The sequence below is a fragment of the Uloborus diversus genome, chromosome 9 (genome assembly GCF_026930045.1).
Source record: "Uloborus diversus isolate 005 chromosome 9, Udiv.v.3.1, whole genome shotgun sequence".
NCBI lineage: Eukaryota > Metazoa > Arthropoda > Arachnida > Araneae > Uloboridae > Uloborus > Uloborus diversus.
In genome coordinates, this window is record NC_072739.1 from 41,321,057 (window position 1) to 41,344,917 (window position 23,861).

Below are 23,861 nucleotides of genomic sequence, written 5' to 3' on the forward strand. Positions count from 1 at the left end.
ATGAGGTTATTCAAAAACATAAGCTGCCTGTATCTATGTGGATTGCTAAAACAACACATAAGTCTTTTTAAAATATAACAAATCCATTTATTGAGGCTAAAAGTGTAACATGTTAAAACAGATTAAGAGCAAACAATTAGTTAATCAAAAATAACTGGGCTTAGGATAAACACCACTGGTAATTCATTTGTGACTTAAGATTCAACAAAACCAATTGAAAAAAAAAAAAAATTTATCTCACCCAACATCTCAATATCCTTTACAAGATATACGACCTAAACAGCAACAAGCAGGTACAACCTAAAATGATGGGACAAACAGTATAACGATTGTTTACCAGGCAAAACAATGGCAAGATAAAAACGGTAAACCTTAACCAAATACTTTTCATCAATCTATTATTTAGATCAGAGCTGAACCAGCAGCTGATTGTGATATAAAATACTACTACAACATGGCTGATACTCTGAATACCCAAGACCACTATAAAAGATTTCACCTGCCAATCTGTAATCTTAAATGCATGGGGAAGTGCACATATGCAATTTTGAATGATTTTTATCCATCTTTGAAGGAGTTTCTGGGGGACTCACCCCATCCCAAATTATTCTCCTTCCTCCAGGAGATCAGTTTCTCCTTTTTTGGAGGGGGGGGGGGATGTTTATCTCTTCAGTATGTGGTTTTGTCCTTTTCTTATTATTCAAGGTTTATTGCCAATGTATTGTTTCAGCAATTCTTTCTCAATTTATTATATTGTTTATACGTTTTTCTTGGCATTTTTAAAAAAGTTTTGTGTCTTTTATTTTAAAATACTTTTAACATTTTGTGCCTATACTTATATAAGGAAAATATGTAATATTTAAAATAAAGAACTGTTTGGTGCAGTATAGCCCCCAAGGGCTCTTGCGTCATTAAAACCAATTAATTCAACCAATATAAAGATTTGACATTTCACCAGAATTTTTCCATGGTATTTTGTTTGGAGAAGGAAAAAATAGTTCCGAAATGTTCCCATTTTGAGTATTTACTATTGAAAAATGAATATAATATAACAGTATTTTTGACCACTAGTCATTCACGGGTGCAGAATATGTCCAATCTGGCGATCTAGGATCGGGAGAAATTTGAATAGTCTGGAGAAATTTTGCACATTTGATTTAAAAAAAAAATCAGATTTTTTTTTCTGCAAGTGTCTTTTTTTTAAATACATTTCTTTTGCATCACCACTCTTTATATTTTCATCAACTATTTGTTAGTTAATTATAATAATTTACATTTTTTAATAATAAATATTAGATATGATATTTTAATTAAAACTTACATGTATTTACTTGATTTACTCTTTAGATATCGAGTTCTACAAGCTACTAGTTCATTCTATTAGTTTTAAAGATGCAATTGCTTTTTATTTTTTCAAAATTATCTCTTCTTATAGTAATAGGAATGAATTTTTATCTGAAACATAAAGCATATTGTAAAATTTTGTTGAAATTTTCATATAGATTGGGGGAAATTTGGTGTTAGAAACATTTTCTACACCCCTGTATTCATTCATGTTGCTGTTTGAATACATTATTAAATTCATAAGTTATTGTTAAAGAGATGCCATTTTCTAATTCCAAATGAGTGTCTAAATTATTTTGAAAATTTTCAGAATCATTTAAAGAAAATTCAAATTCTGAAGATTGTTTTCAAATCCTGAGCACTACCGAGCCAGGTAAATTTTTCACACCAGTTACTATTTATTATTTTTATTTATTGTTTAACCCTTAACTGGTGAGATTTTTTTTCTCCTGAGTAAATATATAATTAGGCGAGTGCATAACCTTAACAGTACCTACTTCTTTTATACATACACCACAAAATTGTATAAGATTTTTAAAAGTTCAATGATTGGTTTTAAACAAATACAATGGTAACAGTATTGTAAGTGACACACATATACATATCGTATTACCCCGTATAACAGAAAAAAAGTTAAGGTTAACTAACATGCTGTAAAATTTAAATTTTCTAGCCTGCCGGATATTTTATGGTTTGTTTTGCAGCAAAATAGAAGTTGACTTTCACAGTACTCTTCTCTTTTCTCTATTGCTTTACTTACGATTGCTTTATTTGTCATTAAATTATCTACAGTATTTTTTCTACAGACTCTCGCGGTCTGTCAGACTCTCCCAATAATCCACCCCACGGATCATCGGGAGTTTACTGCATTCACATCTAATAATTGTAATGAATAAAAGTGTTCTGTTATTTATTATTATGTTAATATTTTATATTCTTTCAAAAATGAGGCGTATTTTGTGAACTCATGTTATAACTACCAACTTTGTTTGAAAGATATGGGTCGTTATAAAAAACATTAACTATACAATATGGGAGGGGGGAAAAAAACTTGAAAAATTACAAGTATTCATTAAACTGTGTATAGGTTACTTTTTGGAATTTCCATGGATTTTATTATGAATATGCATTTAAAGTTGATGATAAATTCTGATAGATTAAAACAGTAAACTAGAGAATGAAATGCATAGAATTTATTTTACTATTTTTTTTTTTTTTAATTTAGGAAGTAATTTTAAATTAGGGACCTAATCTTAATTCAATGCGTATACAAAAATCTTTTGATCATTCAGATATGTCATGTTATCATTTATTCTTTGAATACTTATCTCTTTCCCCTCTTCAAATTAGACAATCTGAAAACTGATGATTCAAAAGATGAGCCTATTGTTACAGAAATAACTGAAGGGAGTAAAGGTAAGTAACTTAGTTCACATGTTCAAAGCATCCTTTATGTACACGGTTTCATGATGTAGACAGTGTCACGTTATCATCATTTATTCCTTGTATACTTATCTCATTCCCTTCTTCAATTTAGACATTGTAAAGGCTGATGATTCAAAAGGTGAGCCAATCACTACAGAAACAACTGAAGGGAGTAAAAGTAAGTAATTTAGTTCACATATGCAAGACATGATTTATGTACACATTTTAATCACGTAGATCAGGGTATCTCAAACTTTTTCGACTCACGGCTTTCTTTGAAGAATCGGAATTTTCTCGCGCCGCCCCAAGTCCATCTCTTATGTTTTGACATGGGAAGGACAAGCATCAATCATCATATTCGGGACAACTGATCATTTGTAATATTTCTGTTTGATTTTTTTTTATTTTTACTTATGTAGCACATGATCATATTCTCTACGCAATACTCTGGTGTCATACTTAAGGACACTGGAGTGCTATCAAGGCTAACCATGGCCTTAATGGCCAACAATCTACTATTCTAGTTTTCAAATCACAGGGAAAAATGACGGAAAACTGACATTTATCTGTGTAAATTCTTCAACTACATAAATTACGCTACAAGAACAATAAACAACTTTTTATGTTAAAAACCTACAGTGAACCAAGTAGCCGCAGAACTTACAGCAAAACAAGATCAGGTATTTACGTCATTCTTCTTTAGTAACTTATACTAAACTTTTGTCTAGTTGTTTAAAACTGCTTGTTGATAACACAATACTATCAGTTTGGCTTTTTGATGACTATGAAGTAACGATTTAGCAAATTTTTACTTTGCCACATCAAAAAATGGAGGGATGGCCTTCGGGGTCTATTTAATAACATGGACACTTCGCTGCACCCCTCGCCTTTTCCTGCTGCATCCCAGAGTGCCATGGCACACAGTTTGAGAACCCCTGATGTCATGTGCTCATTATAGTCATGTGATCATTATTCATTGTTGGTATATTTTATTCTTTTTCCCCTTTAATTTAGACATTCTTGAGACTAACGATTCAAAAGATGAGCCCTTAACTTTAGAAGTGACTAAAGAAAATAAAGGTAGGTAACTTAGTTTCGCTTATTCATGGCATCCCTTAAGTACACATTTTCATTATTAAATGTGTTATACGATCATTATTAAGTATTTTTATACTTATTTCTTTCTTACTTTCAATTTAGACATTCTTGAGACCAAATGTTCAAAAGATGAGCCAATTTCAGTAGAAATGACTGAAGGAACTTCAGGTAAATAACTTGTTGACATATTGAAGGCATCCTTTATGTAAACATTTTGATCATTCAGACAAGTAATGTGGGCATTATTTATTGTTTGTATACTTAATTCTTACTCCATTCAATTTAGAAATTTTCAAGACTAAATGTTCAAAAAAGGATTCTATCAGTATAAAAATGACAGAATCAAGTAAAGATAAATCATTATCTTCACATTGTCCTGACATCCTTTATCTGTGCATTTTCATCACATAGATACGTTAGTTCCTTAATTTATTACTGTCCCTTTAGTACTGTCCGATTTCAGTACTCTTAGACCTCAATGCTTAAAATGTATGTTGCGGAAACAAATTCAGTGGATAAGGGAAAAAAATCAGATTTCTGCCACAATCATAAATTTAAGTTAAAAAGCCTTCATTTTTTCTTTTCATGCAAAAATATCTATAACTTCATCAGTTTCACTGTTATGTTTCTATGAATATTAAGGAGAGCAAGGCCAATTAAACGTTTTTCTCCAGTTGAATTTCTGAGGTACGTTTTGATCCTTTTTAGTGTAGAGAAGCTTTGTTCTGCTGTTGCAACAGTGACTGGAATTTTTGCTCCAATTTTTAACATTCGATGAAAGTTTGGGAACAGAAACTCATCACATGCGTTTAATGCCTCAATAAAAATTCTAGGATGCTTAGTTGTGAATTCTAAACATCTTTGTTTCAAGAGAGGAAGTTCTTTGGTCACAATATTGGCATTACTAAACTTCAGATCATCTGACCACATATGCAACATCTGTGGTGACTTTCATCTCACTTTCAAGCAAATTTCTAAGTGTAGAAGATACTAAGTTTTGAAGCTTAGGAAGAATTTTTTTTTTTGCTTCCAAAATCTTGTTTCGAGTTGACTCATAAAATGATCCCGAAATGGAATAAATATGGATACCCCTGATTTAACCTCTTCAAGTAAAACTGTTTCGTAATTACTTCTGTGCTGCTGAATTTTTGTTGTTCGTGGTACATTAATTTGGATTCCCACTTCATCAACAAGATGTGTCGCCTCAGAAAACAAATTAGAAAATTTCAATTGGGCATTAGATCTTAGCTCTTTTAATAAAGTGCACAAATCATCTGCCATCTTCATTGCAGATGATGAATCTATGTTGACACCTTGTAGATAGGTCGACAAGGAGTGTGTGAAAGAAAATATCTCATGGATTACTATGAGACTTACAATGAATCCTCCACTTCTCAGAACTTGCTGAAATTAAAATGCTTTCCTAAAATTTTCTTTATCTGAGCATTCTTGAATGTTAAAAAATCGCATTGAAAAACTCTTTGAAGGAGATAATGGCATTTAAACGCTCCGTCCAGCGAATGTCACATAATTTTGTCAAACACTTTCTTTTTGTTTCCAATCCTATTTCTTGAAGTGCGTTTCGAAAAGCAGTTTCTCATTTGTTTGATCATCTGAAAAGCTTAATGAGCTCTTTAATAGAACCAAGAGTGTTTTTAATTATTATAATTGAACATGCGTCACTAATAGATAGATTTAGTGAATGACTTTCACAGTGGACATACAAAACCTGAGGATAAATTTACGCAGCTCTAGAAGCAGAGCCTTGAAATTTTCCACTCATGGAAGCTAAGCTGCTCTGTCATAGCCTTGACCTCTTAAAAATCTCAAACCTAACTTTAAATTTTCGCATGTTTCTATTAATTTCTCTGACAATCCTTTTCGGCTAGTATCCCCAACAGGTACAAACATTAGAAAATCTTCTCTAAGAAGAATTCCTACATCGCTATTTTCTGTGCACCATGCACATATCGAAAATTGCTGGGTACCACTAATATCAATTGTTTTGTCTGCTAAAATGCTAAAGCATTCTGCTTTATTAATTTTCAACACAATTGGTTTAAAAATTATGTCACCAAATTTCAATGAATTCATTTTGGCTGGTATTCTCTGGGCTGGTGTAATGGCTTCTTGAAAATTCCATGCGGTTTAAGTGCTCTACTAAGATTTCGTTTTCCGCTGCCATACGAAACCGCAAGAGTGACCTACAATTTCCGTCATTCTTCGTAGAGGGTTCTGTTGATATTGAGCCTGAACCACACAAGGGCGCCCATATGCAAAATTGTAAGGGGGACTCAGATTTTCCCCCATGGGTTAGGAGTGTATTTTCTCCATGGAAACCGATTTCAGGACAGATTAGAGTCATTAAAATATTTCATTTTTAATAACTTATTCATTAATGGCTGGAGAATCAATGTTTTTACATTTTTGCAAAGAAAAAAGTACCAAAAGCAAGGAAGTTCTAATTTCAAAGGGGGGGCTCGAGCCCCCACTTGCCCCCTATATGTGCGCCCTTGGAATCACAATGCTCACGGCAAGCAATTACTTGTCTACCAATAAAAACTATTGTTTCAATAATTGATTTCAAAATTTTTCTGTTATGTTGAATTGCTGCTTGTTTTGCTGTGTCAAGCTGAATGTCAACACTTACAATTTTTTTTTCTCCTGAATGCTAACGAAGTTTTGTGCAGAAATACAAGCATTCTTCTGTAAATTTTGATGGTATTGAAACTGCTCTTTCGCATCCTTCCATCTAGTAACAGAGATGTTACTAGGGATTTTGGTAGAGCATTATTTCTTTTGCTCTCCTCTTGAGAAGCACTGAAAAAGAAACATTGCTGGCAAAATCAAGCATCTCGGAGTATACAAGCCGTGGAAATTCAAAAAATCAAGTCCTTTGGAATATTAAGTTTCTTTTACCGCTGACTGAAAATTGGTAGCCTTCCTTGAGTATATAACGCATTTTTAAGAACTGATACATTTCATCCATAGAGTATTTCTGCGTCAAATAACAACCTATGTCACTCGTATTCGGTTGCCTACTGCAAGACGGAACTGTGTCATGCATTCCTAAAAGATATTTCACATTAAAAATAAGACAAAAGTAATCAAATATGTTTGTTACATGAAAACTAAATGATATATATTCGTATTCTTTCACAGCCTGAGAAAGTAACAATTCTTCAAAAGATAAAAAAGACTGAACTTTTCAAATTTTGAAAACACTTGAGTTGTGTGTCAAATTTTGATACTTTTTAAAATTGATAACATTGATAATTTATTTTTTCCCATTACATTCTAGAAATATCAACCAGAAGCCTTTAGTTATGACTCCTTTTGAAACTTTGAAATACAACATACGAGATCACTCCCCCCCCCCCCCCCCCCCCCCCGATCCCCAGTTTAATTTGAAACAACAAAAATCTACAGGAATATTTCGATTTTTCTACTTTTTGATGCAAATCAAGCTTACAGAAATAGTCTTAGGTTAATTTTGTTTTGAACACTAGAAAGACGGAGGGACCTGTGTGGCCCCTCGCATAGTTTGTTGTTTAATAACTCGGATAATGTCTAACGGAACGTAATGTAACTTTCTGACTTTTCATTATATGACACTATTTGGATGCTTGTTTAATCATTTTATCATACGCCTCATAGTACTGTAAATATTGATCCTTATACCTAGAAAGACGGGAGGGGCCACAGTGGCCCCTAAGCTTTTTTACAATTAAAATTTTTTTTTTTTCATTTCTCCTAATTGTTCTAGCATAAAAAAAGGCCATTCTCTCTAGCTTAACCTGTAACTTTCGCTTTATACAGCCAGTTGGATATCCAAATGCTATAAACAGTACAGACTGCTTACCAGCCTAATGGTAGCCATTGCTCTTGAAAAGAAAAACTGATCCAAGCTTTTGGCCAGTATAGAGAGAAACACTACAAATAATTGCATACTAAGTTTTTTTTTAGTCATGAAAGAAGGTGCATTAGGCATGTGGACACACTCGGGAAGAATTTTTAAAATAATTCACCCCAAAAATGGGTAGGGGCCACACTGGCCCCTTCAATCTTTCTAGGTATACAGAAAATGTCAGTCGTTCTAGTGTTAAACATTTTATTTATGTAATGCTTTGCAGTTTTTCTTTTAAATTAAAATGAAAATACCTTCATAAGGGTCCGATGGAACTAATGCTACTTTATTTCTTTAGACGATGTTATTTTTCTCTTTTTAAAGTAATCCTGTTCGTCATTTTCATTTTCTTCTTTGGGTTTAAAAAAGCTTGTTATTGGTTTTGCTTGCTTCATTGTACAACTACTTTCACTTAGAATGTAATACTTCAGACTGTACATTTTCAAAGAATACACAGTAAATACTGGTTGACAAATCGACGTGATTGCGGTGGATACTCTGGTTAGCAAAAGTCCCCCCCCCCCGTGTCCGTTTACCTTGTCGTGGTGGGGGGGCTTGCGGTGTGGTGAGTTTGGGGTGAGTTCTTGGGAGGAGTAGTGAACCCCCAGTTGCTCAAACAGAATATCGGCGGGAGGGAGATTTTTTATTCCCTTCTTTCCCTCATCACACTTCACAAATTCAGACGAAAACCCCTAAGCCAAGGTGTGTCAACCGTGCCGATGGCTGCGTGGTACCGGGGGTAGTCGGTGCCTTAAACGGGAGGCTTCAGGGATAGCAGGCGAACCCTGTCGTACGCAGCCTTACCTCTGTGTAGGGAGGCTACACAGGGGCTAGACCCCACTTTTCCCCCTAGTTCTCTGGTTGTTTTATGGATATAAACACAAAGAACACCTCTCCCCCATGCGGGGAGTGTCAGACTGTATACTCGAGCGCAGCGAAATTCTTTCTTATAAAACGAAGTGACCCTAATTTGAATTTTACAAAAATATCCCCTTTCATTATCAATAAAGCCTTGGTCCATCAGCTAGGTGAATTTCAAGCTGTTAAAAAGTTACGTAATGGCGAACTTTTAGTCGAAATTTAAGACACCAAACAAATTACTAAAATAATGTCAATAAAACAACTAGGCTCATACCTTTGTACAGTCTCAGCACACTCAACATTAAGCTTTTCTCGGGGAATCATTTCGGAGCCAGATTTTCTATTTATATCAGAGAAGGAAATTCTAGAGGAAATGCAAGATCAACAGGTGAGTGGAATTAAGAGAATCACAATCAAACGCGACGGGGAATTGTCAAATACAAAGCACATCATTTTGACGTTTAATTCTCCAGTCCTTCCGTCACGTGTTAAAGCTGGTTATCTATCATGTCCAGTACGACCATATATTCCAAATCCGCTCCGTTGTTTCAAACGCCAGCGATTTGGATATTCAAAGCTTTCGTGCCGTGATACTGAAACCTGTGCCAGGTGTGCAGAGCCCGGTCACGATAGCAATAACTATTCTAAGACATACAAATGCGTTAAGTGTAAAGAAGATTATCCTTCATACTCCAGATCTTGCTCAAAATGGCTGTCAGAAAAAGAAATCCAGGTCATTAAAACAACACAAAAAATTTCTTATCCAGAAGCAAGAAAGTTAGACTCTTGCACACCCACAGTGGAAATTTCCTACTCTACAGCAGTAAAAAAGGTCTTAAAAGCAGCAAGTACTCAGACAGATACCCAAACACAAACCGTGAATAATAAAAATTCGATGAACTCCACTAAACAAACAAATAAACAGACCTCTAATGGAGCCAATGTACACAAAACACAAACCCAAAAATCCACCATTGCAAATATAAATAACAACGCTATTGAACTGTCCAAGAAATTTTCTGAAAAAAAGAAAATTCTAGCATGCTCAAAAATTGTGGTGTCATCTAAACAGAGGCCTCCAAAATATTACAATTTTAAAAAAGAGGACTTCTTGCTATTTAGCAAGAAGATCAAACTTACAAAGTCCCCTCCTCTTCCCGCTGACGAGGAGGTCGAGGACGTTGAGTTTGGTCGTATTCTGTCTACAAGAAACATTCCTGTCGCCTGTTGATAAACCGAGATTGAAAGGTTTTGACATATACCGTAAGGACTGCTTGCCAAGTGATCGTCGTTGTGGAGGAGTGGCATTGCTAATCTCTAATGATTATGCATCTAGCCAGCTCAATATCAACACGTCCCTGCAAGCAGTAGCTGCGCGCGTTCACCTTCACTCGCTGTTCACAGTTTGTTCTGTATATATCCCGCCTTCTTACGACTTGAGAAGCGTAGAATTGCAGACACTGGAAACTTCCTCCCCCATTCGTCATCTTGGGGGATTTCAATGGCCATAATCCTCTCTGGGGGAGTCCAGACTCCAACATTAGAGGTTTAATAATAAAAAAGTTTACAGAAGACAATGATCTATGCGTTCTTAACAACGGTGAAAATAGCTATTTTCACCTCCCTACGCAAACTTACCATGCCATCGATCTTGCAATATGCTCACCTTCCTTTCTTCCATGCTGGGATTTCCAGGTGCAGAGTGGTCTCTACTCCAGTGGCCATTTTCCAATCCGGATAACTTTTACTGGATGATGCAGCTATCAGCAGCATCAGCAAGCCAGACTTCGCATTGATTGAGCTGATTGGGCAGCATTTACCCAGTTGGCAGAAATAACATTGGAAGACGTAATTGATATTGATGTAGCGGTAAAGCGAGTAACCGACATTATCTTAAACGCAGCAAACACTGCTATACCAAGAACCCTTAGAGGCAGGATCAAATTTCCTAAGCCTTGGTGGAACTTTGATTGTCAGGAAGCTCATAAGAAACAAAAAAAGGCATGGAACACATTTCGTCGTTATCCGACCACACAAAATCTTGTGGCACTTAAACGAGCTCGTGCTGAAGCTCGAAGGATTCGACGGAAGAGCCAGCGGGACTCGTGGCAGGCGTATGTCAGCACAATCACGACGTCCACCCCATCTAAGACAGTTTGGGGTAAAATAAAAAAGATCGCTGGAAACTACAATACATCTTGTGCACCCATTCTTGAGAAAAATGGCCAACTTTTTTCTGACCACAAAGAAGTAGCTGATTGCTTGGGGACTCACTTGGCAGATGTCTCCAATGCAAATAACTATTGCACAAATTTTTTAACTATCAAATCACGCAAGGAACAAAGAGTTCTGGATTTTAATTCAGACATTTTTAATCAATATAACACAAAATTCACCTTTCAAGAACTAAATATTGCTTTGCAAAAATCAAAAAACACATCACCAGGCCCAGATGAAATCCACAATAGTATGTTAAAAAACTTAAGCAGGCCCTCATTAGAAAATATTTTGCAACTTTTTAATAGAATTTATTCTGAACACAGATTCCCAAAATCCTGGAGTCAAGCAATAGTAATTCCTATCCTTAAGCCAAACAAATAACCTGAAAAACTTCAGAGCTATAGACCTATAGCTCTTACAAGCTGCCTCTGTAAAGTGATGGAACAAATGGTCAATGCCAGGCTGATGTACAATCTGGAGTCGCACCATCTGCTATCTTCTTATCAAAGTGGATTCAGGCATGGCAGATGCACAATAGACAACCTATTGCTTCTCGAAACATCCATAAGAGAAGCATTTCTCAAGCGAAAACATTTTGTGAGCGTATTTTTCGATATTGAAAAAGCATATGACTGTACCTGGAGATATGGGATCCTCAAAACCCTGCACGAGTATGGGTTGCGAGGTAATTTACCCATCTTTCTCTCTAATTTTCTAAGAGATCGTTCATTTCGCGTTCGTATCAAGTCTGCTCTATCGGATACCTTCACTCAAGAAGAAGGAGTACCCCAGGGAAGTGTACTAAGCGTAACTCTTTTCATAATAGCAATCAATAGCTTGATTGATCAATTGCCCCCCACTGTAAAAGGTTCCATGTTCGTTGACGACTTTCAAATATCTTTCTTGTCATTGAACATGAGTATCGTAGAAAGACAACTCCAAATTGCTATCAATAAAGTATCAAAATTGGCGGAGGAAAATGGCTTCATTTTCTCTGCTCAAAAGACATTCTGCATCCATTTTTGCCGAAAAAGAGGTCTTCATCCTGATCCAAATCTTCTCCTAAATAATCAACCAATAGCTGTAAAGGATCAAGGAGAATTCCTGGGTCTCACATTTGATAAAAAACTTAAAGTTATACCGCACATACAAAAGCTGAGAAAAAAATGTTTATTGAAATTAAATATCCTTAGTCTTAGCAAACACTTCTTGGGGTGCTGATACAGAGTCTCTGTTGAGAATTTACAGGGCTTTTATATGCTCAAAACTTGATTATGGATGTCAAATTTATGGTTCTGCAGCGAAAAGCTATCTGAAAGCCCTGGATCCAATACATAATGTCACCTATCAACAGTCTATATATTCTTGCATCTGAACAATCTCTAAACAATGGACGTCCTAAACTTTCTTTAAATTTTTACTTCAAAACAAAACCTTTCACTAATCACCCACTACATCTGCATATTTTTAATCCATCTAATGTGTTTTATTTCTACATCGACCTTCGATAACCCCAACATTTGGGATCCGAATGCGTCGGGTACTCTCAGAACTGCAGCTATTAGATTTCAAAACTGCCAACACAATAAAACTAATTAAACCATGGTGCGAAGTAATACCCTCTATAATCAGTGACTTCTCTAAATTCCCCAAACAAACTGCTGCAGATACAGTCTATCAACAAATATTTTATGACATAAAAAGCAAATATTCTGAATACAATTCCATTTTCACCGACGGGTCAAAAACAAGCGATCACGTCGGCTTTGCTACAATAATTTATGATCAAGTTACCGCAGAAAAACTAAACCCATCTTGCTCAGTATTTACCTCAGAAATAAAAACCAAATTTAAATCTCTCCAATCAATAGCCCAATCTAATCAACAAAAATGGGTAGTATACACTCACTCCAAGAGTTCAGTGGAAGCCATCACTCACTGCAATAATAATAGCCACCCCATAGTCATTCAGTCATATCATTTATACAAAAATCTTATCCAAAATAATTTTCACTTACTCTTTTGTTGGATTCCTGGTCACGTGGGCATTGCCGGCAATGAAGCAGCCAATTTGGCTGCCAGAGCTGCAAGTATCCAAACCGATGACAGCAGGGGCGGCAAATAGGGGGAGCGAGAGGGGGCAGTTGCACCCCTAAATTTTTTGCACAGAGTGATAAGAAATGGGCAAATGTAGTTTACGTAAATTGCAAATCAGCGACCATATCGTCACCTCAGAGCAACACTAAGACATTTAATCCCAGAAATAACACTAAGATATCCTACTGTTGCCCTAAAGCAATGATATGCCAAAGATTTTTTTTTTTTTTACAAAACACGCCCACTGATTCTATAATAGTCAATGAATCTTGAGACATTTCTACTACACAAGCGGATTTTGCTATTTGGATGTAACTTAGAAAATTGTAAATCATTTGCATCCCTTTTCAGAGCAGAAAAAAGTGATGGAGAATCACAGTTTGTTTCAAGTAAAAAAGTAATCTCTTCGTGTGGACTAAATATTTCATACTTGTGTGTTTAGTGTTATGAGAGGACCAGGGGTGTGGCTGCACGATTTTACAAGAAATTCCTTAGTATTTTGCGTACGTTGTTACGCTCATATTTTAAATGTATATTTAGTTAGTGAGAGAACACCGATTCCTTTTGGTAGAAAAATATTTCAGCAAACCAATGCTTTGTATACATTCATAGAAAATTCTTACAAAAGACACACTATTTTTGAAAAAAGTCATTCATCAACAAATGCTTTTTCTGGTTACTCTTTAACTTTGTCATTTCTGAGTGACACAAGATATTCTTCAAAAGTTAAATTTATAAAAACCCTCCTTGTTAATTTTGGACTGTTTGAAAGCGACTCTTTCAAGAAAAAGCCGACGTCCTTTTACATGCGTATGACTTAGTTTGAATGTTTATTCGCTTTGTTTGTATTGTGGAGAGTTTAAAAAAAATTTTGTACTTTATCAAAACATCTTCAATCCGCTAACCTTAATTTTCGGACTGTCCATGCTTCAGCTAAATCTACAGTCGAAACAGTTAATAAATTTTGCTTGGATGTGTATTTCAACCTAGAGCAAAACTTTAAAAAAATCTTAATTCGCGCCAGTTTTAAAAAGGCGGAAAAAAATCCAAATGAGTTTAGAAGGTGACAAAAATCAACATGATGATATAAAGTCACAAAATTGAATTAGTATTTTGCATCAGATAATAGATTGTTACTAATAGAATTTAAATAAGATTTGATGGTAAAGATTTATCTGTATTGTTGGCCTTAAGCTCAATGTTATATTGATAGGTTATTGAAAAGGAGAAATAAAATGTTTCAATTATAAGTAAAATTTATAGCACTGAGCAAGAAGAATTGTTTTGCAAATAGCCACTACACTATTGAATGATGAAAAACGAAGAATAGCACAATATTCAAAGTTACCTGGGTTATTTTCAAGAGAAAAATCTAAGAGATGTGTTTTCTAACTTTGTAGCTTCAACTGTTTTTCAACCATTCCATTTGGCTCAGCTAGTTGTGAAAGATCATTTTTGTGCATTAGGAGGTTAGAAAATTATCTTCGGAGCACAATGGTACAAAAAAGACTTTCATCTTTAGTTATATTGGCAAAAAAATAAGACATTGCATATTGATGGAATAAAGTAACACGATTTCCAGATTCTAAAAATCGTACATTAAAACTTTCTGAAAGGTAAAAACTAATATCAAAATATTTTCAGGAATAATTTATGATCAAATAAAACTATATTAATTAATATTTAAGCTCTCTTAAAGCTTATTTTTATAAATACTTAATCCATTTTATGATCCTATCTTGTTAACCAACATGTATTTTAATCCAAACTGAGATAACTCACATTTAAAAAACTTTGGGGGGTCTCACATTTAAAAGACCCCCCAAATGAAACGTTGAAATGCCGCCCCTGGATGACAGTGTCCTTTTCGAGGATATTAAAAAAGCCGTTTGTGAATGTCTTAACACACATTGGCAGCAGAACTGGAATCTTGAAACGCAAAACATTCGATCCAGCCCTCGACTGCAGGTTTCAAATCAATGCAGCTTACCAGGAGAGAACAAGTTTTATTAGCGCGACTACGCATTGGTCATACCAGATTCACCCATAAGTATCTCTTATGTCGTGAACCAGTTCCAACATGCATTACATGTAATGTAAATCAGACAGTGTTACACATTTTAAGTAACTGTCCTAATTTTAATCAAATTCGTTTTAAGTATTTCAATAATTTTAAACCATCTTTGAAGGAGTTGCTGGGGGACCCACCTCATCGCAATTTGTACTCCTTCCTCCGTGAGATTGGTTTCTCCTTTTTAATTTAGTGTTTGTGTCGTCAAACTGTGAATTTGTCCTCTTCTTTTTAACCAAGGTTATTGTCAACCTATTGTTTTATCCATTTAAATGCTTTTAATATGTACATGTTTTTCACTACTTGTTTTAAAGTACTGAAGTTTAATACTTTTTACCTCAAAACAAGTTTACTTTTACAATATCATGACTTCATATAAATAATATTGCATAAAGAAAACGTTTGGTGCAGTATAGTCTTCAAGGGCTCTTGTGCCATTAAAATTAAATAAACCAACCAACTGGTTAGCAAAGGTCATTTTGTCTATGACCTACGAGAGGGCTGTCCAACTGTAAAGAGCCCACGGGCTAGAATTCAGGTCACTGATCACTTGGCGGGCAGCAGTTTGAAATGTTGAACAATAACCTCTTACCTCTTATACAATAACAATTAATAGTAATTAACTATTAATTATAAAACAATGAAACAGAAGGATTATAAAACAATTAGCTTACATTTTGATGGGAAAACTGAAGCCGATCCGCCTTCTTTACAAACTCAGGAATGTCAATTTCGATGCGGGCCGCCAGTTGGACAGCCCTATGACATCATGACGCCAACAAAACCCTCTATGTCTCAAATTCCGGCCATGCTATCATTTTTGGATTTGAAGCCCAATGATCTTTAAAGCAGCAAACAAAAATATTTTCTTCAAATCAGAAACAGAGGAATTGTCCTCAAGGACTGAGGGGGCAGAGGAAAAAAGGGAGAAATGTGTTCAACGAAAAGGTTTTTCTAGGAAGATTAACAAAAGGACAGTCGTTTCGCGCACTTTCTTGGGAGAAGAGTAAAGGGGTGAAATTCACAGATTTGACATGTAGGATGAACTTTTCAAGTTCATGGTTAAAGGTCATTCCAAGTTAAAAGCCATTTTGCTCTGTTATCTGGTTTAGTACTGTTCTTTGGTTGCTCTCTTTCTTAAAGTTGTGATTCCTTAGAAAGCCGAGATGATAGGAGTGAAAAGAAAGTATAAGAGTTTTTCTATTGAAGAAAAAAAGGAATGTCCTGAAATATTGGCCAAGTTAGATTTGCAACAATTGCTAACCTCAAGAAGATAAATGAATCCAAAAAAAAAACAGGCACCAAATTTTCCCTTTTATAGTTTGGTTGAACTTTTGGAGAGAACATGATTGCCTGAAAATCATGTCGCTAAAATGTCCTTCCCTTACTGCTTTTTAAATTTCATTAAAGAAAAAGTTACTGGCAAAAAAATTCCGACTTTGGCTTTTTTAGCAATTTACTATGATGTGTATAAAAGTTTATGCATCAGTTTTTGAAAAAATGTGAGCAGTAGTCTCAAAAATTCGAGTCTTGAAAGTTCAAGGTTCCGCTTAATCTGAGATGCTTCATTCACATTTAAAATTTTTTAGTCGCTCAAAAAATATTATCATTAAAATCTGAAAATAGAAATTTTGTTTCTGTAAAACTAATTAACTGCCAACTGGAAATAAGAAAAAAACATTGAGAAGTTTGTTTCAACAACTCCCAAAGACACACGAAATATTCGACTAAAAGATATGTATTACGACTACAAGATATGTATTCAAAGATGCCTTGAAAATAATAACTTGATACTCAAAATTGACATTGATTTTAGACAAAGAATGTGTTAATATCCCTTTTGGAGTATCTGATAGCAATAAAAAAGTAGGTGCACAACTCGACGCCACATGAAATTCAAAAATGAAACTTAAACCTTTTACAACTAACCGTTTTTATATTATGCAAGATAAATCTCGTACATACGCACTCTGATAGATGCAGAAAACTCGCCGAAATGGTATCAGGCGCAGTCAAAATGTATGTTTTGGTTGCTTAAAACTACGCACATAAATATGCACTGATATAGTGAAAGATTAAAATCATATTTAGTTTAGACGCAATCAAAGCATAAATTTATATTGAAATAAGAGTAATAAATTTTGCTTGAAAAAAATACTTCTTTTTCTTTGCGTAAGGAAGTAAAATGTGTCCCTATGTCGTCTGAATAGTGTCGATTTTCAATCTGGAAGAATTTTTCGGATAATCCAAGTCCCAATTAACTCGGATTTTCGAGACTACTGTATTTTGATATGCTGTCAGACAGAAACACATCGATTTTTTTGTTCTAACTGTCCTTCCGTTACCACTGGGATTCACCCATAGTTTATTTGACAATTCACTTTAATATGACTAAAAAACCCACCTCCAAGATATTCTATTTGGTCAACCGGGGCTTGGTGCCCGGGATTTATTGAACTCTTTTTATGTGATCATTATTTATTGTTCATGTACTTATTTCTTTTTCACCTTTAATTTAGACATTCTCAAAACTGACGATTCAAAAGATGAGCCAATCACTATTGAAATGACTGAAGGAAGTAAAAGTAAGTAACTTATGCTCACAAGCATATGATTAATTATTTATATACATTGAAGTACTTAAAACTTGAATTACAGAATTCCAGGCAGTTTTTTTATAGCTCTGAAAGATAGAAAGAAAAAAGAAAAAGGTTGAGATAAAAATTTTAATGGCATTCAATATTCACCCTTTGAGGTAAACACACCAGTAGTGGCCAGTGCTTCAGTAGTGGCCACTTTAGGGTTACTTATATACTTTGAAGAAAGAACTGAGCTATGATAATGTGATTGATATATTGGTACTTAAGGTGACTATCATATTGAATCAATTTTTCATCAGTTATCTGAATTTAAGGTAAGCAATGTATATTCTTTGGATGAAAGAATGTCGGATTTCCACTATTGAAATTATCAGATTTTGGAGTGGCCACTAATGGATCAAATTTAAGGTTTGGGAAAAAATGGATAGTAAATTGAACAAATTGAAAGTCTGACATTTTTAGAAAATGGGACAATTAAGGAAGATTTGGACTATAAAATGCTCATTTAGTTTCAAGAGCGGTAATTAATCTTGTAGACTGACCATTACTAGTGTGTTTAAAAATTTGAAGTGGCCACTACACTGGTGTGTTTACCTTATATACAATTATTTTTTAATCATTTGAGAAGTTTCTTATTCAGCTTTTATGAAAAATATCTTCAAATGTTTGATCAAAATTCTCCCGAAAAAGTACCTTTTGTCAATTGTGAATTTTCCAGACTTTCATCGAACAGTGATCGAAATGCAGTTCTATTCTTCTTAATTTTGCTAAAAATCTTTGCGTTACTGTGTGGAGTAGACAAAATTTCCAACATTGCACTAGCAAATTCTTCTTATGGATCCTCCTCTTTTTTGATTCTTCATTTGATCCATTAAAATTTACTTTGTGTCAATTCTTTGTTCTTTATTACTATCTTCAGGGAGTTCTGCATGTGAAAACAGTCTGAAGTGCTTCAAATTTGGAGCTATGACTTCCCCTTAAAAAATATTGGGAATTTATCAAGGAAATATCTAACACTAAAAAATTTCAGTTTCTGAACATTGCAGACTTCAGCGCGAATTAAAACATCCTTTAGTAGATTTTGTCATTGTGTATTTTACTTCCGAAATTGCACTTTGACCATTGTGCTGTATGTACATAATTTAATATTTTGAAATGTACTTAATTATGAAAAGTAATGCATCTGAAAATACGCTTGTTATCAGGGATCACGCTAAGGATTTCAAGTTGTTAGCCAGTAAATTAGCCAAATTTTGAAAGTTTTAGCCAAAGATTAATTTCAACAAATTTAATTTTTTCCCCAATACAAAATATTATTTAGTGATCAAAGTTATATTTTTATAAAATCTAAGCACTTACCTTTATTTTGAAGATTTCGCATAGCAGACTCAAATTAAAACACTTTTAAACAATCAACATACTTAATTTTATTTCAAACTTCGTACAAATCAAGTAAGTGCCTGTTTTTACTGGTGCACCAACATTCAAAAACTAAATCAAAATTAAAGTTTCTCATTTCTGGTCCTTCTATATTAACAAAAATCAAATCACTTAAGTTTTTTGTTGTGATCTTGTTTCTGAAGACTGTCTTGGTAAGGTTTTGTTTGCTAAAACCCCTTTCAACATTTGTTGTACTCATTGGACAAGTAAGGCCAGTAGTTGCAACTTCCAGAATATTCTCCCCCCCCCCCCCCCACAGTAAAGGTTTACTGTGGGGGGCACAGTCCCCGTATTTCGTACGTTTTCCTGTAAGAATATTTCACAGGCTCTGTATTTCTTTATAGCCATGCACCGAAAATCTTGGATTGTTAAAGCTCTGTGTTTGTACAATATGTATTTTAAGGATTGCCTCTCCACAGGGTCAATAATTGCCGGTATAGTGACATTCTTGCTATTGACATTTTGGCAACCAAACATGTGGGCAAACTGTCTAATCTTATCATTACCGTAATTCACCATGTCATCATGTTCCGCCGTCAAATTCAATGGAGAAAAAACATCAAAAAGACTGCACACTTTATCAGACGAATACCGCTTTTGAATATTGCTGATAATATTTCTTAAAAAGCTCACAGCTGATTTAAATACAACTTGTATTTGTTTCAAGCTCACAGTTATGTCATGGTTCTTATATTTAACTTGACTTAGATTTTCGTAATTTTCAAGCAAACTGCTTATAAATTCTTTTTAAATTTTTACACTGTTGCAAATTTAAGTTATCACCCTCAACCATGTTAGTTAATGCTGACTCACATGACTGAAGGTTATCTATAACATCAGAAAAAAGCAATTCTGCACTTTGTAATGCCAAACATGTAGTGTGAAGAGGCCTTAAATCATCTACTAGAAAGTGTGTTATGGTTACAAATTGGAACTTGCCTACACTTTTTAGTAAATCTAAGGCTCGAGCATTATCCTTGTTGGTTTCCGCATCAGTTTGCAAAGCTGTTATTAAAGGGTCTATTGATTCCAGAAGAGTTTTTACACTTGAATAGAAAGACAACCATCTGGTGTGAAAAACTTGTTTAAATTTTAGGACCTTTGCTCCTAAAATGTGTTGGGCCTCTCGAAGGACGTTCGAAGTTTTTTGGGGAATTTTTATAATACTTTTAAATTTTATTTATAATCCCCGGATACTTTACTAAATATGTCACGTCATCTGCTGCTAGACCACTTGCTAAAGCAAGTCTATGAGCAGCAGTGTTCTGAAGTAATGAATGGGTTTTCATTCTTAAAAAGTGTTACAAGACCACCTTTGGGCCCAACCATTGCTCTTGCCCCATCTGTGCCAAGGGCAATCAAGGAATTTATGGGAAAACCTTTCTGCTTTAAAATTTCTAGAACTTTATTGTAAAGTCTCTCTGCTGTACAACCTTCATCTAAATGCACTAAACTTAAAAAATGAGAAACAACCTTACCTTCAACTACTGCACGGATGTATAACATTAAATTCTGGAAATTACTAATGTCTGTTGACTCATCAATTTCCAAGGTGTAAAATTTGGCACTTTTAATTTTACCGAAAAGATAGTTTTCAATAACCATTTTTATCGCGTACAGAAAATCGTCAAAGAATTCATGATGAGTACATCGAAATCTGTCTTCTGATTTTAGTGCCTGCAGCTGTGTGCAACCTTGATCAATAAGTAGCTCCTGCAGAGAAAGCAACTTTTCCTTTGCAACATTTTCTTTGCAGATGTAGTACACATTTTTCATTGTAGATACAATGGCTTCTTTCATTTTATCAAAAACTTTGGTCATAGCCCGCTGCATTTCTCTGTTCGGCAATTTTCGCTTTGGATTCAAATTTGTGATCTGCTGTTTTTTTTGTGCTTTGAAAAGTCGTCTGCTTTCGGACAGTCACTTGATTTGCCGGTCGTAAAAGTATTTGAACGCCCAGCATCAATACACCACGTGCACACGAGAATCTTCTTTTCCATAGCGTGTTCCAGCCATTTGTATTTGATGAACCAACTTTATTGTAGCTTTCTCTTTTCATGTGGCCAATCAGTAAGATTTAACTCTTCCGCTTTCCTCTTTTGACTGGGAATTTGATCCGAATTGGAAGATTTCTTCAAAAAAAAAAAATTGATATAGGCTGCATATGAGACATTTTGGTTCAAACTTTCTGTCCGCATTCCAATATTCCAATCCAACGAATGTAGAGTTGTTGTTGATACGCGGGGAGAAGGTGACGCAACTGGAGCGGTCGTTGCGGTTAGGGGGAAAAGGTTCCCACATTCAGCATTCCCCGTGATGGGCAGTTATTTTGGATTTGTTCGCATAGCGCCCTACTGATTGCTTCACGTAACAACTAATGACGTCAGCGGTTATTTCGACCGGTAGCGGTACGTAAACTTAACATTTGAGTGAATTCCCAATATAGCGGTAATTTTACTTTCTCTTACGAATTTTTACATTATCTTTTGAAATTTTCACCATATTTTTGTGGATAGTGGGAATTTTTTTTTTCCAGTGGAAATTTTAGAGAATTGTCCGTTTGCCAATACTTTTGCCAAATCAGTTTTTTCGCCAAATTCACGATTTTATCGCATTTGGCGAGGTGGCAAATGCCTAACGTGGACCCTGGTTATATTTCTCACAGTTAATTCAATTCTTTTTCTACATCTGTTGCTATCATACAATTATTTATTTCACGTATTATATTAAATGTTTTACAAGTTCCGTGATAGAAGGAGGACCCCAAAATGTATTTCGACAGGTCCTAAACTTGTAACTTTGCCGAAGTGATACAGAAAAGACTGGATTACTTTGATTTATATTACAAATATCGAAAAATTAAAAATCACCGTTGGTTCAACGAGAATCTTAAAAAATGTCACAAAACCCGATTTCGGGATCTCGTTTGTTCCCAAGTTGGTCTCCAATTCGACAATTTATCACCAAATGATCATCAGTCTAAGACGCTATATTAGTTTTGCATTGAAATAAGTAATTATTAACAACCAGAAAATGAGCAAATAGGCCTTTTAGAGCACCCAATTGAAAACAAAAAGGGAAGTGCACAACTGGAACGTATGCAGACCCCACATACGAAATTTCAACCTTTGACAGCTCTTACCATTTTTGAGTTATGACTTATGAGAGGTACATACGTACGTACATCCAGCCACAAAAAACAACGCAATTATTAACTTGTTTGTACCTGAATGCAGTATTAAAAGTTCTTCCAGGGGTGACGAAAATATAAGTTCATACTGAAATTTAAGTAAAAATTGGCGAATTCCGTCTGATTTTTTGATAAGGCCGATGTTTTCTCTAAATTAGCATCGGTCGCCGATGCATCGGTTTAGTCCTAATACTTATTAACCTTCAATATTATTTCTTGCATTCCCTTGTATTTGCCAGACATGTTGCCAGTATTATGATATGACTAACTGTCCTCCACATTTATTGAAATGTATTCTGCACTCTTTTGTAAGTAAGTTGAGCTCCATATTATCCATATCTTTGCCTGTGTGGGCTACCTATCTCTGGAAAGGTTACGAAACTTTCAATAGGGAACCTATCATCAGGTGAAACATGCCTCACAATAACAGCGAGTTAACCAATATGGGACCAATCAGGAGAAGAATCTACAGATAAACTAATACCCTGCTGATCGAATATCATCCAAGTCGATACTTCTACTTTAGTGCCTTAATTTGAATAAATTCATCACATAATGTTTTAGAAAGATAAGATGGGGCACCTGATTATCTCCAAATTGTACTTTATGGTTTACTAGAAAAAATCACATAAAATGGAGACAAAGGAGGTATTTTTCAACAGATAGGAAGAAAGGTTTATCTTGACAACATTGCTGCAAATGCCATATTAAGGGGGGAAAAATGTTTTTTTAATGAAAAATAATAATCACCCTTTTTTTGGATGTCTTTTCATCCATAAACTCATTACTTTTTGCATTGAAAAAGGCATTCCCTGTAACGCCAAAACACGTGTCTGCTGTAATTGGCAAATACAGTAAAACCTGTAAAGTTGACTACCTTTGTAAGTTGACCACTTATCTAAGTTGACCGCTTTTGTCAGGAACGGAATTAGTCCTATCTTATATAATGAAGGAAAACCTCTGTAACTTGACCACCTCTCTATCTTGACCACCTGTCTATCTTGACCACTAATGAACACCAAATTTGGTTTGGAGTACTGTAAAAAACCCTTTGTAAGTTGACCACTTGGTTTAGTTTTTAAAATTTTACTTAGCAAATTATTTTATTTTATTATTTCTTTTATAACTTTCCAAGAATATTTTTGATACCAGAACAGCATTTTACTAACTAAATGAAACAGCAGCATAACTAAACCTCCTTTTGAGTTTAACCACATGGGAAAACTACTAAGAACCCTTTTATTTCTCAAACTTGATTTTCTTTTGTTGATCTATTTGAGATTGCCCTTTGTACTCTCTGTTCAATGAAAACATGTGTCAATAGAAAAATACAAACCATTTTTTTAAAGTTGCATTATTTTGTGGCAACAATGGAATTGTGCTAAAGAGTAAAGTTACTTGCATTGCAGTATTTCTGGTGCAAGTGATTAAGAGATAGGACACACACACACATTTTCATTTTCAACTGCTTTTTTGAACTATGAGAGTCTAGTTTATTGCTCTTTGTGTTATAGTTTTACATAAAATGGCTTCAAAAAGAAAGTTAGTTGAGCTTGAGATCAATAAAAAGTATAAAATATTAAAATTAATTGAAAAGGGAGAAAGCCA

General features: G+C 34.7%; 1 protein-coding gene across 2 annotated transcripts in view; it reads left to right on the forward strand.

The window, feature by feature from the left end:
• The window catches only part of LOC129229681 (serine-aspartate repeat-containing protein F-like), a 135,126-nt gene that overhangs the window by 25,561 nt on the left and 85,704 nt on the right, over window positions 1-23,861 (forward strand). For both annotated transcript variants that reach the window (XM_054864039.1, XM_054864040.1), the window contains exons 3-8: window positions 1,655-1,717; window positions 2,695-2,760; window positions 2,882-2,947; window positions 3,784-3,849; window positions 3,970-4,035; window positions 17,543-17,608. In XM_054864039.1, the coding sequence (XP_054720014.1) occupies window positions 1,655-1,717; window positions 2,695-2,760; window positions 2,882-2,947; window positions 3,784-3,849; window positions 3,970-4,035; window positions 17,543-17,608 (393 nt within the window). The remainder of the gene's footprint in view (window positions 1-1,654; window positions 1,718-2,694; window positions 2,761-2,881; window positions 2,948-3,783; window positions 3,850-3,969; window positions 4,036-17,542; window positions 17,609-23,861) is intronic.